Raw genomic sequence first — 19194 nt, 5'->3', positions numbered from 1 at the left:
GTGAAAGCATATTGTAAATAATGGCCGGTGGGCAGTGATACAGGAGTGGGGTTACAGGGTCCTTACCCCATGAGAAACTTCAGACCAGGGAAGAAATAGTCACAGCAAGGACAGTGTATGGAAGTGAAATTCAGTCTCCTTACTCTGTGTGGCCGCAAAAGGCAGAAGTCGTTGTTACAATCTTTATCTATCAAGATATATTGTTTAAATCTACTTGTAGCAAGTTTTGCATGGGTGGATTCGTTTATCTGAATGTTTCTGTGCTTGTCTAAAGCAGCAGTTCTCATATTTTTGGTTTCAGGCCTCCTTTTCACTCTGAAAGATTATAGAAGACTCCAAATTGCTTATGTGGGTTGTATCTATCAATATATAGCATATTAGCAATTAATACTGAGAATTTAATTTAGTACTTTATTTATTTTAAAAAAACAATAATATAACCAGTGTATGTTAATATAATTAATATTATGTTTAAAGAAAACTGACTGTATTTCTCTAAACAAATAAGAGGGACATTGTTTAGGTTTTGGCAAATCTCTTTCCTATCTGTCTTAACAGAAAAAAAGCTAGATTCTTGTATGTGCTTTTGTATTTAATCTATCAGACTGTTGTTTTGGTCGAAGTATATGAAGAAAAGCTGGTCTCACATAGATGTGTAGGTGGAAAGAAAGGCTCTCATGGGCTTCCTGAAAGAGACTTGGGGAACCCCAGTGACCCTTAGACACACTTTGAGAACCATCGAGCCAAAAGAATACTCCCATTGCCGTTGCTGGCGGGGACGTATTTTGAGAGCCTGTAGACAGCAGACATTGAAGCCAAGCAAGAATACGTGCCAGTCCTAACTGAGCCACTTTCTGAATGTGGACTTTTATGTCTCTGGACCTCATCAGTAAAATGGGGCAGTGACACTTAACTTTCAGGTTATTATGAGTCTGAGAAATAACATGTATAAAGTAATGCAGATTGAGATAGTCTATAAATACTCCGTGTTCATGATTGGAAGTATTTTGCTCAGAAGATGGATAGGGGATGGAGAAAGGGATGAATTCAACTCAATAAGAGCACAACCAGAGAAACACTAGGCAGTGATTGAGTTGAGGATTAAAAATAAATATAAAGCCATTCATCTGTTAGGCTAGACAGGAGCTTGGTGCCTTTGGGTGGAAGTGGGCTTAGTGAACTAGCCTTAAGCCCTTTTTTATGAACATATTCCTGATTTCAAGTTCTTTTTTATTCCATGATTCATTTCTGAAGTTCTGAAATGACAACAGCACACCTGAAGAAAAGAGAAAATGTGTGCTTTTATAGAAATTGGTTAGCAATAAAAGAGTTAAAGCGACTCGTACAAAAACAATACAAGTGATGGCATGGAACAGCTATTTGTGCCCAACGAGCTGTGATGTGTTCACGAGGATTGCAGTTGACAGATCAGGGAAGGCTTCATGGAGGAGGTGTTTCTGGAGAGTGAAAACTGGATAGGGGATGAAAGGGAGGAGTAAATTCCAAAAAGACAAGATGTTATGAACAAAGATATGAGGTAGGATCTAGCTTATTGGATTTGAGGACAAAGAAAACCCTTATTTGACAGGAGCAGTGTGTTCACTGGGCATACTTGGAGAGGAAGTGAGAGAACTAGGTGGACCCAGATGGGAGAGTACTTCAAGTATTAACCTATAAATATGAACTGTTGGTAATGTTGCTTATTTTGTACAACATTTACAGGGTGCGAAGTGTATTCACACAGCCTATCCATTATCTCACACCTGGATTACTTCCTACAATTATATCTGTTTTATTTTATTAATAAATGCATATTAATAGAAATATTCCTGCTTTGGATTGCCCTTAAGTGTGCCTTCACATAGTTGGTTTTTACATTCTGTGTGGCTTCTCATTGTTACCTGTGAGACGACTGGCCTGATGGCACTCTGCCATTGCCAGAAGTGAAATTGCTGTGTAACTTATGTACAGATGCAGAGACCATAAATGGGAAAGTCTGAGTGAAGCACTAATTAACAGAGAACCCAAGAGATCCAAGGATTCAGGTGGGTCAGGAGGTAATCTAAAGGCTTAGTGCATTGAAGTCAGAAGGGGCTTTAGACTCTGTCAGGTCCAGCCTCCCCTCGATTCAAATGTGAAAACTTAAGCCCTCCATCTCCAAGCTCCAAATCCAAAGCTTTTTTTAAAAAATGATGAGATTTTTGTACCTCAAAATTTTATTTTTCAAAGTGCAGGTGTTGTTAAATTGTCATATTCCTTTTTTTTTTTAACATGAAATTCTCAATATTTAAAACAAAGCAAGGCTGCTTTTGTTGAAGGAGGTCCCTCCCAAGACCCCTCAGAGCTTCACAGAGCTGACTTTGAAAACCCTCATTAGGATGATGACGGCTGTTTTGTAGGGAGTGGATGCGAGCCTGAAGTCAGAGGACTGGTGATTATGAGGGGGGATCAAATTTGGACACTGCCACACGACACAATATGAGTATTTCTTGTAAAGTTGCTCCTTCCTTTCAGTGGCTTCTGCGAATGGGAAGTCAGGGGTTTAAGAGAAGACTGGAACAATAAATGAGAAGACTCTTCAGTAAGGTTGGAAAATAAATCGCTCAAGTTCTGGGAATGTTGGATTCAGATATTGAGAATATCTCAGTGATTCTGTCAACAGTACAAGAATTCCAGGCTGGAGATAAAGATTTAGAAAGCAACTATACATATGTGTGTGTGTGTGTGTGTGTATGATAAACTGAAGCCAAGTAATTATCTTCAGGTTCATAAAGCTCATGACCAAATATTTCTTTTCTTTTCTTTTTTTTTTCAATTTGAAGTATAGTCAGTTTACAGTATTATGTTAGTTTCTGGTGTACAGCGTAGTGATAGAGTTTTATACATATATATTTATATATACATTCCTTCTCAATGTAGGTTATTACAAGATCTTGAATATAGTTCCCTGTACTATACAATATAACCTTGTCGTTTATCTGTTTTATATATAGAGTAGTTAGCATCTGCAAATCCTGAACTTCCAATTTATCTCTCCCCATCCCTTCCCCCCTGGTAACCATGAGTTTGTTTCCTCATACTAAGTGAAGTAAGCCAGAAAGAGAAAGAAAAATACCATATGATACCAATATATTTCTTAAGCAATGTTAGCCAAACCTCTGCATTCCCTGGAGAGAAGATTCATCTTCTCCAAGATTGTGAAACCAGCCAGAAATCATTTTGAATGGCCACAGGTCATCATGGTAATAGCAATTTAATTTTTTTTTTTTTTGCCCATTATAGCCTTTATTTTAGATTTTTAAATTTCTAAGGTCGAAGGCTCATGATGGCATTTCTTTCTATTAGCGATGAGGCAGTCAGAAAGTCACATGCCTCTGAGAATTGTTTGACCACTAAGTTCAAATTATAACTGTCTGCAGTCTAAATTGTTACTAGGTAAGATGCTTGCATGGTTCCAGAGGCTAGAAGATAGATTGATTTAGGTCATGTCTGGCAGTTATTGAGCAAAAGATTGAAATGAAGAGCTTGTTCATCTATTCAAGAGACTAACAGTGTCACAGGGTCAAGTAAAACACAACCATTTCACCTTATATTTGAATTTGTATCTTGAGAACAAGACTTAAGGTGTTTTAGAGGAGAGATTCTTTTGTTCAAACCTTGAAAGAGCATGAATGGCCGAAACAGATGGTTCCCTGTTGATGTGAAGCTGTGATTAATTCTATGTAGTATTTGGGATCTAGACATATATTACCCAAAAAGGCGTTTAGACATAATCTGCTTTGTGGAATAATAGGGTTGAATCAACATGTATAAGCCTTCCTTGGTGCTATTTTTTAGACATGGAATTATAAAATGGAGTTGAACCTAGATATTAAGTGATAAATACCATGGACCCACATGCATTATCAAGGGGAAAAAAAAAGAAAATAGAAAGAAAGAAAGAAAGAAAGGAAAGGAAGGAAGGAAGGAAGGAAGGAAGGAAGGAAGGAAGGAAGGAAGGAAGAAAGAAAGAAAGAGAGAGAGAGAGAGAGAGAGAGAGAGAGAGAGAGAGAGAGAGAAAGAAAGAAAGAAAGAAAGAAAGAAAGAAAGAAAGAAAGAAAGAAAGAAAGAAAGAAAGAAAACAGTGTTTTGTATCCTGCACTAAAATGGGCCATTTTTCATCCAAGGACATTGAACTGGGTGACCCGAAGAGATACGGCAGGAGAAACCTGTGTGGGCATTTGCCCTGTAGACCTGCAACTGGCATGTTAGAAGAAAGATTATCTCATTCTTTGCCATTTATATAATATAATATTCTGTTCCTGATTTCCCTGGGCCCAGATACTGACTTCAAGAGGAACATGTCTGTATCATTTCAGACTTGGCATCTATGAATTAATTTTACTTAAAAAAAAAAAAAGAAAAGTACTTGACAGTGTCTCACTGAGACTGACTTTGTTGATTTCACCTTGGCCAGCACAAGTAGCTACCACAGAGCATTCTCGTCGAGCACCTTAACCTCCCTAACCCTGTCAGAAGAGACAGAATGAGCCCTCAGAAGCGTTTAATTAGTTAGAACTTTGCAAGGTCTTTTCAAAACCCCCTCAAGCCCTCCCTTCCCATCCGCACCTCCTTTCTGAGATTGCAAGGTTGTGCCGCCAGCTTTCTGTGTTTTTGAAAGAAAGCAATGAATAAGCCCAAGAGTTACAGGAAATCTGTGACATTGAAATCTCCGTCTCTGCATGTGGTTTTGATGTTTCCTTTTTGAACTTCGACTTGACATTGCTTCATAAGTTACATTTGCTCTTCCATTCTTTCCTTCCTCCCTCTCTTTGAAAAGTTTGGCTGAGTTGTTAATATTCCGCACAGATTTCTGTAGCTTTTCTTGTTTGCTTTGTTTTCGTAAACTCTGTGGGGGGTAAATATTCAGCAGGTTGAATGTGAAATCAGGCACACCACTGCCGTTAGCCCTATCAGGGTTACACATCCAACTCTCCAAGCAGAGAACTAAAAAAGGTATTTACCTTTTGAGGTCCTTTTGCGTTAGCAGCGGGATGGTAAAGAACAATGGCCAACTTGCAGCTCTCGAGGATGAAGGTTATAACCCTTCGTTCAAGTTGATGCTTGTTGATGTTAGAACTTTTCTGGAAAGTTGACCCTTTCAGCTTCCCCTCATGTGCAGCAATGAATCATCCTCATCACTAGAGGGGTTTGTAAAACTGTGTTTTACTCTTTGAAAAACATGAAATTGCTTATCGGTGGCAAAAAGGAGAAAGCATCATTTATTCAGGGACCTAGAGACCTCTGCGGGTTAAGCGACTTGTTGAATGTTTTTCCAGTTTTGCTTCTTATTGGAAAGGTAAGATAGACAGCTTGCCCTCAACACTAGTAATTTCCTTTTGAATTAAATTATGGATGATTGGTGGCCTCACTGAATGAAAATACTGAGGTCAAGTCAGCTAAGAGGCGTGTTAAGGTTATTGAATACTATCTTCTCATTAAATACTGATATCAGTTCTGACTGTTAGGTTTACACTGATAGGCACTACCCTATAGTAATGCCCTAGAGAAGATATCATTCCAGAATGACAGCTATGTTCTCCTGTGTGAACTTTGAGCTGAAAGTTTTCTGCCTACATACATTTGCCATTACAGTTACCAATAGCATGAGTCATGCTTTAGGCAAGGCTTGTATTTAGGAGGACTTATTATAGAAAGTGGCTCAACGTTGTCTTTATCTCCCATGAGAACAAGGAAAGAAAATGTGACTTCAATTGAAGTGTGAGAAATGTGACATCATTTTGGTGGGGGCTGGTGTAGAGGACACCAGGCAATGTGGGAATTAAGTGTTGTCTTGAGTTCCTGTGTTAGACTGTGGGAGGGATTTGATTTCTTAAGAAGGTCTTGGAGAAACGCAGGACTCAATCAGAAATTTGGGATTCTAGGACTGTACCTTTGTGGACGACATTCTGTCAATATGAAATAAGTCAATAATAGAAAATTATGATAATCTTGAAGGAGGAAGGAGTCACAAAAATTATCTATATGATGTGTAGGAGAGATACCACAAAATACAGTGCCTTAAATAAGAAGTTTATTTCTCTCACACTTCTCTACAAAAAGACCCAGGTGGGTCTGGGGCTGCTTTGCTCCACAGGGTCATTCAAGGTCCAAGGCTGGCAGGTCAGGGTTCGCATCTTACAGAGCTTCATCTCTGAGCCCAAAGCTGTTTCAGTGGTCACTTTTTCCAATCAATGGGAAGGGGCAATGCGAGGCTAGGGCAAATGTTTTAAGTAAATAACCTGGAAGTTGCTCTCATCTCTTTCATACTCACCACGTATCATTAGTATGAACTTAGTCACATGGTTACCTCCAGCTGCAAAGGAATCTGAGAAATGCAGGGTGTAGCTCAGGAAACATGAGCTCAGCCAGAAGTTCTAGGATGGTCGGGGAGACTTCTCCTGCTAAAAGGAAAAAGGGGGAACAGATACTTGGGGGAGGAGGGCAGTTAATTTTACCTGTACGTCTAATGGTAGTTTTATTCATTCTGCCTTTAGTGATGAGAAAGCCAGCCTCATGGACTACAAGAACAGGACATTCAGAGTTGGACAGAGAGTAGGGTGTTTTATAAAAGCACCCCGTGAACTCCTATCCAGCCTTGTATAACCTCTATAAATGGGATTTTATTATAAGCCTATTTTTGTCCCTTGATTGCATATGATAAATGTGGACTGAACAGGCACTGAATGTATGTCTTGTCTTTGCTTTGTGAACTGCTATAGCTCAACCTAATTGGATTCAAAAAATAAATGATATCCATGTGGCCATTGAAGAAAATGTCTTCTGGGAATGCAAAGCCAACGGAAGGCCCAAACCTACATACAAGTGGCTAAAAAATGGCAAACCCCTGCTAACGCAGGTAAGCAAATGACTGATAATTGTGTCTTTAATATTGGCTGTGATGGTTAAGGTGGCTTTGTTGCTATAGAAACAGAAATATGGCCAGTTGTTTCCAAAATAATATGCAACCAAATGCCATTAATAGTGGAAAATGTGGAAGTGAATGCACGTGATAGGTAGAAACGGTACGTAAATCCAATTATTCAGCTTTATTTAGCCTTGATAAGCATCTATACTGGATCTTTGGTCTTCTCAGATTGAGATCTCTGGCTGTACAGCTGGAAAGTCATGCTGACGGTCTGGAACATGTAATTGTGCTGAGATGCAAGTCTGTGTGTACACTAGACAGGAGTGCGTGAGTGAGGCAGACCTCTCAGCACCCAAATCCCCTCCTTCAGTGGGCTTTGTTACTATTGTCTTCTGTCTGGGGAGACTGGTGGACAACATGGTTGAAAATGTTCACCAGCAGAACACCCAGTCTGCCTTAAACGTGTGGTAACGCCGAATGCAAGCACAAGATTAACATCTCTGATGCAACAGAAATAGAACAGAAACTAAAAGCAATGACTGAGGCTGGAGATACCACCCTGCAGGCCTGGGAGCAGGCAGTAGTAGGTGAGAGCTTGGGTATAATCAATCCTCTCTGGAGACAGGGTACAATATCCGTGTAGCTAAGGCTTAAGTGAAGATTACAGCCAAGCTGCTGCCTGATAGGACAGTGCGGTGTAAGAGAGGAGGACAGTCCTGGGCCACGCCCCACACTCGCCCTGGCCGGGAGCTGCAGTCATCCCCATGTCCTTGCCGATCAGGGCCTGAGAGAAGTCATGAGTGTATCTGTTTCTAGACCAGTGGCCAGGGGAGGAGGTGGAGGCAACCACAAAACTAAAGAACAGGGAGGAGAAGACAAACAAAAATAACTCTGTTTCAAAATAAGCCTGCAGCGGGGAGGATATAGCTCAAGTGGTAGAGTGTAAGCCTAGCATACAAAAGGTCCTGGGTTCAATCCGCAGTACCTCCTCTAGAAATAAATGAATGAACTGAATTATCTTCCCCCCAAAATAAATTAATTTAAAAAAACAGAGTCCAAAATAAACCTGCAAACCAATATTCCAAACCATATGCAAAAAAAATTTTTTTTTGTTTGGAAAGATAATCAACCCATAGAGCCATCTAAGAAATAGGAATAAGTCTATTTAGGATGCTTAAAGAGATAAAGTGAAGAAATCATGCCCATGAAAAGAAACAAGATATTTTGAAAAGATAGCAGATTTTTTTCTTTGACAAACACAATAGAAATAGAAATAGAGATTTAGAACCATTGAAATGAAAATTCTACTTAGACTGTTCATTTTGTAAGGGGAAATGAGAGGTTATAGCAACAGCCACAAAGGACTTGGAAGGCGTGCTTCTCAAACAATTTTAACAAGTTCTCCCCTGTCCTGCCACTTCAAACACAGTCTCATCTGATATTCATCAGGGACCTTACGAGATAAATGCTATTGTTATGCCCATTTTACAGACAGGGAAACTGACCTGCCTGTAAAATGGGCATAATTGAGCAATTTGCCTAAGATCAAATCATTAGTTAGTCGCAGAGCTGAGATCCAAATATTAAATGTCTACTAGATTCAGAACTACTGAAGTTTGCCTTTCAGAATTGGTTATATGGGAATTTTCTTAAGGAAAATGTATGTGGGGTAGGAGATGTGGCATAAAGGGGGAAAAAAAGCTTAAGTGCTCTTGGAAAGCATTTCAGAAATCGCTCTGTCTTTGGATTTTCTCAAAACAGACTCTGACGAAGAGATTTGCCTGCAGGAAGTATGTTGCGGGTGCCGTTGTGAGCCTCACCTCTGAAGGAGTTGGGGATCTAGGGGATGGAGATGTTAAACAGTCTTGCAGTTGCAGTAGAGACCTTCAGGAGGCGCTTGGGAGCAGGGTGGTCCTTAAAAGGCTGGTCCTTTAAATTTGCCCAAGTTGCAGCAAGGCAGCCGGGCCTTTGCAACCTCACAATGACCAGTCATTGGATTTCAGCAAAGGACAGTGCCTGGAGGCAGGCTCAGCTGTGGTCCATCATCACACTTAGCAGCTGGAAGAATAAGGACCTTGGTTCTGAAAGGAGTATCTGGATGGTACCCCCTGAATCTGCTAGGACAGGCGGGGCATTGACAAGATACAGGACCGCCCATCCAAATGGAGCGAGTCTTGACAAAGAAATAGGAGTGGAGTGGGGGTGGGGGACGACCTTAGAACGAGGAGCAGTTTTGGCCAGTTTAGTTTTCCGTATTGTATTTTCCTACCGAATTCAAATATTCGCTGACATTTGATTTGTCCCTCAGTCCCCAAGTTGAGAGTCAGATTTTCCTGCTCAGATCTCCTCTCCGGTCAGTCCCCGGGGAAGAGCGCCTGCTCTGGGCACTGGCCGGGATGCGGGTGTGCAGAGCCGCAGCAAAGGGCTGTGTGGTGAGCCCAGCCCACACCCTGCCACGGGAGGGCCCCTGCCCGTCCCAAGATTCTCTTAATTCTAAAAGCCAAACGCAAACGGATCACTAGACTGTAGGTACCCAGGTTAACTGGCGTTTTCCTCCCTTTATTTAATGTGAGGCAACCTGGATGCGAGGTTCGTTCAAAGCCTAATACAATGTCTGCCCAGCTAAATCACAACCCTGAGGCAAACAGAAAACCAGTACATCTTTATGCATTTTACTCTTTAAAATGGCAGGTAGAAAAGAGGTTCCTGGAACATGGCTCCCGGAATAGAGGAAATCTTTTGGGGTACTTATAAAAACTGACATAACCTCTGGCTGATGAATGAGGATGGTCTGTTGTTCTAGACACTAGCTTTGCTTTCTTCAGACTGGCTGCCAGCAGGTGGTCCGAAGCTTAGCTCATGCCACCAATAGCACTCGAGTAAGGGAAGAACATTATTAATACCTACGCCTTTTCTTAGTAAACTTCAGCTGATGTCATATATGTGTCTCTGCTTCATCCAAGAAGATGACAGTCCTATTAACCTTCAAAGTGATGCCTGCTCATAATCTGAGTGTTTCAACTACTCTAAACTATAAATTGAGTTGTATTTCCCACCCCTTACCCCCTTGGAGTAGCACCAAGCCTTGGAGTAAAAAAAAAAATGTATTTTAAATTTCATCTGTTTAGAGCGGATATTAATCTGAACGGTTTCACTCTTAAATCAATAAGAACTCGAGAGATTCCTACAATTTAAATCCCATTTACCAACTGATGTACCGGTTGTTCCATTTAGCATCTGACCTGCAACAAATTTAGCTGACAGATTAATAGATCATGTTATGTAAATTGCTTATGTGATGGCTATCTTCTTCCCCTTAAGCCCCTTTGATATAACAGGTAGCAAGATTGCCTGAAGGTCTCAGTTGCAGAAGGTCATTGTTTTGTGTTCCTCTTTCACAGGATAGAATTCAAATCGAGCAAGGAATGCTCAACATAACAGTAGTGAACCTCTCAGATGCTGGCATGTACCAGTGTGTGGCAGAGAATAAACACGGAGTTATCTTTTCCAGCGCGGAGCTGAGCGTTATAGGTGAGTCTTCGTACTGGAAAGAAAAAAGAGTAAAACCTTTAACTTACTGAACTAACATGTGCTTTGCCAAGCATAAATGTTCCATCCAAGAAAAGGAGTGAAGGGATCTTTAGACCGAGGATATTGCTCAGGAAACAAGTAATGTGTTCCACCAGCAGTGAGAAGAGACCACTTTCTGAATCAGCTGCTTCTGATGCTGAGGATGGGTTAATGCAGTTCCCTCGGCGCTCATTTTTATTCCTCTATCGGTCGTTCTGCTAAATCGAGCCCAGTTTCTGAAATGCTTTGGTGTCTGTGGCTGCCACCCTGATTGGCTGCAACTTCAGCTTGGAGGGAGAAGGAGCTGCCTCGGTGTGGAAAGGTTTATTTGAACAGCTGGCAGATTACGTCTTGTTCTTTCACATCTGAATTTTCCAGACTGTGCACTAGCGGTCTGCCCCTCCGGCTCTATCTTTCACCTGGGGCCCCTTTCCTCCTGCTCTTCAGCTAGGCTGACCTTCCTGTGCTAGACAGTCACCGTCCTCCCCTCCTGCACAGGCCACCAGCACGCACCTGTTCCTCTGCCTGAGATGCTCCGCCATCACCTCTTCCTTTCATTAACTCCTCTCCATCCTCCCACTCCAGCTCCGTGGATGCTTCCTCAGGAAACCACACCAGGCCCTAGGCCCCGGTCAACTCCTCCTGTTACATTTTATTTTTTATTGAAGTATAGTCAGTTTACAGTGTTGTGTCAGTTCCTGGCATACAGCATAATGTTTCAATCACAAATGCACATCCATATATTCCTTTTCACATTCTTTTTCATTATAAATTACTGTAAGATACTGAATATAGCTTCCTATGCTACACTCACAGACATAGGAAACAAACTTATGGTTACCAGGGTGGGAAGGGATAAATTGGGAGGTCAAGATGTGCAGGTACTAACTTTTTTTTAACATTTTTTATTGATTTATAATCATTTTACAATGTTGTGTCAAATTCCAGTTGTAGAGCACAATTTTTGAGTTTTACATGAACATGTATATATTCATTGTCACATTTTTTTCTCTGCGAGCTCCCACAAGATCTTGTCTATATTTCCCTGTGTTATACAGTATAATCATGTTTATCTAGTCTACATTTTGAAATCCCAGTCTATTCCTTCCCACCCCCTGGATTCTAACTTCTATTACATTTTTGTCTGGCCTTTTAACTCACCTTTATAACAGATGCTCCAAGTGCATGTTGCGTTTGTTACTGTGACTTTTCTGCCTTTTTCTCTCCCCGCACTTTAACTTCCCCATGGTGTCAAGGACCATATTTGGCTTAACTCATCATTTAACCCTCAGGACTTAATGCAATATTGAAGCACATAGAACACACTCGGTAAATAATGAATGAATGAAAGAATGAATGACTACAGTAGGTGATGAAGGAGTTGAGGGACTGTTTTAAAAAATGAAGTAATGAGTTTAGTAAATAATTGAAAGCATAAGTTAAGTGGATTAACAAACCAATGGGCATTAAAAAAAAAAAAAAAAAAAGTCCAGGCCATCAACTTGCATTTGTCTCATAGAAAAATCTTGACTCTGACTCAGAATTTATCTCAAGTATCTGAGCAGTAGTTCTTAGAGAGAGCATAGTAGAAAGATTATAAAGAAGACAAAAGCAGCCCACACAAGGAGCTGATTCCAGAAATCCTGGTAATTTGCCCAGTTTCAGAGTCCTGACTTCCCTTCTGCAAAGCACTCTTTTGCTGCCCAGCATGGAACTCTTCCATGTTTAAGGAGGTGCTCCTCAACTGAATGTACTTCCACCCCGTGCAAAGTCAAAAAGGAAGGAAAACCTTACACCGTTGTTCTTCTCACCAAGTTCTTTACATGAACCAGCATCCCATCAAAGACAAGACTTTGTGAGAGTTCATGGGGCTGCAGTCTTTTTCACAGCAGCCTGGGAGAATTCTGTGCCCCTGGAATAATCATCTGCTTGGCTTGATCTACTCTAAGGATGACCTTTTTGGAAGCCTCAACACACGTACCTCCCACCCTATAAATGTTGAGAACAGTAATTCCAACTTCCTCCAGGACAAATGCGATGGTCCCACCCTGGCCAGGTAGTTAATGGGTAGTTGGAACTGACTCTTGGAGCACAGTTCACCACTCTATAGATTGCTTAAGGTTTTCTGCAGAGAGAAGTGTCTACTCTATTAAATGTTGTGTCAGCTAGTTAGAAGAACAGCTAAAATGGAGGCTGTGTGGCCTCAGGAATGAATCACATGGTCCTAAAACCCTCTAGGTGAATACTCACCAATTTATAAGTCTGGGGACCTCATTATCATTTTAAAAGATTTTGTAGTTCCCTTTGTTAAAAGAAGAAAACTTGATAGTAACAGATGACTGAAAATCATGGGATGCAACCACGGGATAAAGACAGAGGATGACTGAAGTCCCAAAAGCAGAGCCTGAAGTGAGAAAGGCTATTAAATGATTTTTATCTAGAGCACTACCCACAGCTGAACATAACAGAGTCTGTATGAGAAGTGTATATGTGTACCCGTCCGAATGTGTGTGTGTGTGTGTGTATACATGTTGTTTGTGTTCCAGGATCCTCTCCAGGTCCTCCCCCTCCCCACTACCCAGAGTTCAAGGCCTGAGAGGTGGGAATCACTTCTCCAACTCTTACATTCAGAGGTTTATTTAAAATCATTTCCAAATGGATCTAATTCCAAATGAATTCTGAGTCCTTTCTTGAGTCCCTTGAGATCAGCACGCTAGAGCAGGGAAAATAAGATGAAAACGTTTGAGAAGCTACTTGACCCCCTGATCTCTGTTGAATAGAACAATAAGGCATGTCAGTAAGTGATACAGGCCAAATAAGTGGTAAAAATAGTAAGTCTTCTCAGAAATTCAGGAAAGGGAGCTCGTCTAATGGACTGGACTAATCAGCTGAGCCCTGAAAAATGCTTTATATTTGTACAGACAGAGAGAAAGGACCAGGAAGCTTGCAGATCAGAGTGAACGGGCCTGAAGGAAGATTCAGAGTTTTAAAACATCTGGATAGTTTCTCGCTTACAGAGAATCCTGAGTGTTTTTTCAAAATTTTTGATTCACACACATAAATCATTTAGGCAAAGTTTAGACTTGAAAAAAAAAAGATGGAAAAATAAGGGCTAATTTTAGAGGATCTTCATCAACAAGCTTAGATGTTTCCTCTTTAATATCCCATTTTTCTGCCTCCCCCCCAAAATCACGCTAGCACATTCCAAGTGAATTGAAGGGCGGTAAAGTTTGAATGGGTTGATCCCTAGAGTCCATTGTAAGTGAATGAAAGGGACACTTGACTATGTGAGAATACATGTAAATTAATATTGGTTACCTTAGGTAAGCTCTAATATGACTGTATTCCACTAGTCATGTTGTTTCTTGCAGAATGGCAATAGTTTGACTCTAGTGGATCAAATAACTGATTGGTTATTACCTAGGTTGGAATCCTAGGGAGGCTGAATTCAACATAGAAACAAAGATGAAAACAAGTCCTTCAGGATGAGGAAGAAAAAAAATTGTGCTGGTTCCAGCTCTCAGTCAAATGATCAGCTTCCTCCAATGCTTAAGAGGAGAATCCTTTCCATGCTGGGTACCAGCCCGAAAGTCATGAATAAGAGATGGTCAGGAAGCATCTGTTTAATAGGCTTTCCCTTGGTCTTGTTTTATGTGTTCTGTCTAGGTATTTAATGTATATGTAACGTATCTATATTTAATGGACTGAAACTGCTGAATAATTAACCTGGGTGCTGGGTGATTTACTCACTGGATAGGAGAATGCCATAGAGAGCCTTTTACCTTGAGGTCAGTGTATTAGAGTAGGTCTGGTTAGGAGTATTTCGAATAGAAATGTCCTTGTTTGTGATTGGCCTCTTACAATTGATAGTTTATTATTCCTCAAGGCAGCTGTTCCCAGACTTTTTCTCCTGTATTAAGCTACGTCATGGATGAGGTTTACTTGTGTGGCATACGCCTCTGGTGCTGCGTGATTCCCTGTGATACCATCATCCTGCCCCTCTCCCCACTCACGAAGGTGTGTTGGAATTGTAGTGAGTAGAGTCTTATAATCACGGGGAAACTCGAATCTTCCATTAAAAAAAATAATGAAGAAAACTAAGTTAGGCATTTTATTGATTAAAGGATAACTTTTCTAATGAACTATTTCTATTCATGTTTAATGTTTGTGTCCACTTACATAGGTGATCCTGTTGGTGATGGGGGCTGCTGACTGAATTGCCAAACTTGGCCTTTTCTGTGATGCTCCGTACAGAATACTTATGTCATTCTGTACATATCGTAGAGGATGACTGAACTCCCAAAAGCAGAGGCAGGGGTTCGGGTACCTGTGAGTCCCTGGGGGAGTGTCCTTTGGGACAAACCTGAAAGCAAAAGCAGCTGAACAGGGACGTGGTCTCAGGTGAAGTCTAGCCTGTGTCACATCTGCATCCTGGAGGCAGGATGTCTGGAGCATAAACTGCATCTCAAAGTTACTACCACCTGAGGCAAGGAGGCTGGCCTTGTAAAAATCTCTGTATTATTCATTGGGTTGCCCCTTAGGAGGTGGTGGCGGTGGCAGGCGGATGGGGCAGAACCTCCCAGTTTCCCAGAGACGGGGGCAGCTGGAGGTGGTAAGCAGCCAGTGCTCACAGCAGCTGGGGTCAGAAAAAGAATCTGTGTAGGGTACCAACAGCACTCCCTACGGAGGATGAGTGGTTGTGATGGACCATGATGCTTGGTTACTTCGCCCAGTTCACCTGGGTCATAACAGGCCATGACTCAGAGTATCTTTGATTTTTTTTTTCTTATACAGGGAGTATCATTTCATTTATTTATTTGAGTATCTTTGACTTTGAAATGGGATGAATGATCCCTATGAGCAAGTGGATGTCTTCCCAGTGGTCTCGAATACGGCCCGACTTTGCCAGGACTACATAAGGGAGAGAAGTAGCTTTGTCCTGAGGAATTTCTGTCCGGTGGTTCAGTACCATGGGGATCCTCCTGGCCTGTGTGGTGGAGGACGTCAGACTCTGGCAGGACACTCTGATGCCATTAAGGAACTGATGGGCCAATTAAAGTGAGGTGCAGGCTTGAGCAATTATCTGGTTGATTTGGCATTTGTCCAAATGATGGGCTTGCAAATTAGAAAAACATTAAGGCTAAACTAAAAGTTGTTTCACGGGGACTTTCGCAAGTGCTCATCTGCGTCTGAGTCTGATTTCTCAGCTGCCTCGTTGAGCCAGATTACAAAATAATCAAATGTGCTGAGTGTGATCAGCATCCAAGGAGAGGGCGAGAGCCTCTCCTGCCCAGCTGTAGTCATCTAGGCAGGAGCTTGACTTAACTCATCGTGAAGAGGGAAAGCTATGCACTTGGATCTCAAACTCAAATTTCATATTTTTCACAAGTCACTAAACATTCATTTATCAGTAGAATGTGCTTTTCCTCACTATCAAAAAACTAAAAGAGATCACATGTGAAAACTTGTTGCAAACCTAAAAGTGTTTGTAGCAATATAATAGTCTTTTGTTTTGGGGGCTTTTTTTGGTTTTTTTTTTTTTGTTTTTTTGCTATTTTTAACTAGTATACATACCAAAAGCCTGTAATGTAGACAGCCACAAAATCACCAGTAAATCCATTTCCTTGGTTCTCAAATTTTGCTGCCAATTACAGTCACCTAGGGAGCTTTTCAATAACCTGATACCATACGATCCTCCATAGCAACTAACGCATCACTAGGCCTAGGACCCTGGGACCCTTCAGTCCTTAAAGCCACCCAGGTGTGATTCTAATGAACAGTACAGGTTGGGAACTACTGTTCCAACTGATCAGATCAGAAGGCAGTTAAGTTTTCCTGTGGTAAGTTTGGGAGTTTGAGATTATAAAAATAGATTTAAAAAAGACACAAGTTTCTTCTGTATAGCACAGGGAAGTGTATTCAATATCTTGTGGTGACCTTTAATGAAAAAGAATATGAATACGAATATATGTGTGTATATGCATGACTGGGACATTGTGCTGTACATCAGAAACTGACACATTATAGCTGACTGTACTTAAATTTGAAAAAGAATGGAGAAGCATGTTATTCTCCAAAAAAAAAAAAAAAATCCTGTGGTATTGATTCTCAAACGTTGCCATGCGTCAGAATCACTTGGAGGACTTGTTAAATAAAACACAGATTGCTGAGCTCTACTTCCAGAATTTCTGACGTAGAAGTTCTGGGCTGGGACCTGAGGATTTGCATTTCTGATGAGCTCCCAGGTGATGCTGACACTGCTGGTCCCACACCCAACTTTGAAAACCACTAGGCTAAAATAGGAAAGCTACCCTAAACAGAGTTTTTCTTTGTCTGTTTTTTTAAGTTGAATATAGTCTATCAAGCAAAGCTTCTGATTTGGGTCAGGATTCTGAATCCGAAGTTCTTCTGCCAAAAAGAAATATCGGACTTTCTATAAAACAGATAAACAAGGAGCCACTGGATAGCACAGGGAACTGTATCAGTTTCTTATAATAACATATAATGGAAAAGAATCTGAAAGGAAAATTTATATGTATGTATATGTATAAATGAATCACTTTGCTGTACAACTGAAACTAATGTAAATCAACTACACTCAACTAAAAAATTTAAAAAACAAAAAGAGAAGAGAAATATCGGGCATCAGAGATTCCAACCATGTCTGAAAGGCCCCTTTTGCCAAGATAGTGTGTTAGGATTCAGCCAACAGAGTGACTTAGGCTGCCATGGGAGAATTGAACTAAGATGTACTTGGCGTGGCTCCGGTGGCTTAAAGCCAATAGAAGGGGCTTGTTAAAAATCTGAAAGATAAATATTATAATGATTCCTTATGTCATTTGCCCTAAAGAAATGCCTTCAGCAAGTCAGAGTTTAAAATGTAACTCAAGAATGCAGTCCAAGACATCACTGAGTATTAATACCATGTACTGTCGGCCTTCTGTATCTGTAAGTTCCATGGCGTTGGATTCAACCCACCATGGATTCAGAACCCGTGGATACTGAGGGCTGACCATACTATCCCACCACTAAAATCTCTGAGTCTTCTGTAAAACTGCTCTGAAGGCAGCATCCTTCCGAGGGCCAAAGACCTTTACATAAAGGAACTTCCAATAAATTCTTAAAATTAGAATCAGGAAGAAAGTTTGTCTTCTAAAAAATTATATAGTTCTCTTTTGGTTTTTGTTTTTGTTTTTGTTTTTGTTTTGTTCTTTATCAGTCAGAAAGAAATAGAGTTTTTTCCTTCTGCCCACCAGGCTAACCTGACTACTTTGGCTTCCAGAAGCTCACTTTATTGTACTAAGTGTAGTAAGATTGTTTTCTATCCTCCCTTTGACTTCAGCCATATTTTAAATGTATTTATTACTTTATGTCTTTTACCATTATCCACTGCAAGTCTCTTTGAATTAGTGAATATATAAATAAATGAAATAAAGTAATAATTTTTTTTCTCTCCACCACTTTCTGGCAAAAAATCGATTCTGTTTTGGTAGCCTGACCCAGGGAGTGTTAGAATTGGTGTTCAAAAAAGACTTAGCAGCGAATTTCAAACTTTAATGCATATACGCATTACTTGGGAATCTTGCTAAATTCAGATTCTAGTTTCAAGTCTGGGGTGGGGTCTAAGATTCTGCCTTTATAATAAGCTCCCAGGTGATCACCAATGCATGTGCTCTGGGGAGCACAGTTTTAGTGGCAAAAACTATAAAAATTTAAATTCTCAGGTCCCCTCTCATGGTGGATGGAGTTGAGGAGTGTGTATAGTTAATAAGGTCCCCCAAGTGAGTCTTATGACCAGTTAAATTTAGATGCCATTGATCAAGAATCTGCTTTATAAAACCTTTTGTTCCCCAGTTTTAAGTCGTCCCAGCAGAATAGCTTCCTGTCTTGTAAAAGCAACTAAGAGTTGGAGGGAGGAGTAACGACTTTTTGGTTCATCCAGTCTACTTCCAATTAATCCTTGTTTCCAATTATGAACCCAGTGTTGACAGAAGCTTCGTTAATCATGTGGGACAATTTCTACCAGAAATAGAGCGTTTGTACCAACAACGTTCCAGCTGTATTTTTTCCCCCCAAACACGAGCTGACACTGGCTCTTCTAGGCTCCTGAAGAAATTCGTTTGTACTTAGTGTGAGTCAGGTTGCTCTTAATAAAACCTTTTGAATGTGTTTGAAAATAAGCATAGCACAAAGGCAAAAACAAGTCCTTCAGTTAAGTGCCTTATTGGAGGAACAGGACAAGCATGAGACCAGTCACTGCTGGACCACTTCTGCATCTCTCGTCCACCCTGTGGTATGTTGCTCTTGAACCTGCATGTCTAGGGCAGGGCCCTTAAAACTGCTGTGATACTGTAACTCACAAAGCATCAGGAAGCAGATTCTTTGAACAGAATGAACCAGTCAAAGGAACTGGAAGGGCGTTGATGACACTGGGTTGGCTGTCTGGGAGTCCCCAGCGAGGAGAGAGGAGACAGTCCTGTTGCTTCAGAGAGAGGCCCAAATCTGGGCACAGCTGAACTCCCAGAGCCCACTTGCCCTGTCACCTGTTACCTTCCCCTAAGTATGTGTTTTTGGGAAGTGGGGAAAGAATATTACATGCGGGAGCTAGTGCATATTGGCAGGAGCTGGGTCAGTGTATCCTTCTCAGTTCAGCTTTCAGTGACTTCCTGTTGGTAGCCTGAAGTCAGCCCTGATGGGAATATTTGCACCACAGAAAT

General features: G+C 40.9%; 1 protein-coding gene across 5 annotated transcripts in view; it reads left to right on the top strand.

Moving 5' to 3' along the window:
• CNTN4 (contactin 4) overlaps positions 1–19194 on the top strand; it is an 814349-nt gene that overhangs the window by 668311 nt on the left and 126844 nt on the right. For all 5 annotated transcript variants that reach the window (XM_074344450.1, XM_074344446.1, XM_074344447.1 and 2 more), the window contains 2 exons: positions 6762–6898; positions 10309–10438. In XM_074344450.1, the coding sequence (XP_074200551.1) occupies positions 6762–6898; positions 10309–10438 (267 nt within the window). The remainder of the gene's footprint in view (positions 1–6761; positions 6899–10308; positions 10439–19194) is intronic.

This window comes from Camelus bactrianus, chromosome 17, assembly GCF_048773025.1.
Source record: "Camelus bactrianus isolate YW-2024 breed Bactrian camel chromosome 17, ASM4877302v1, whole genome shotgun sequence".
Classification (NCBI taxonomy): domain Eukaryota; kingdom Metazoa; phylum Chordata; class Mammalia; order Artiodactyla; family Camelidae; genus Camelus; species Camelus bactrianus.
This window is presented reverse-complemented; position numbering and strand designations above follow the sequence as displayed.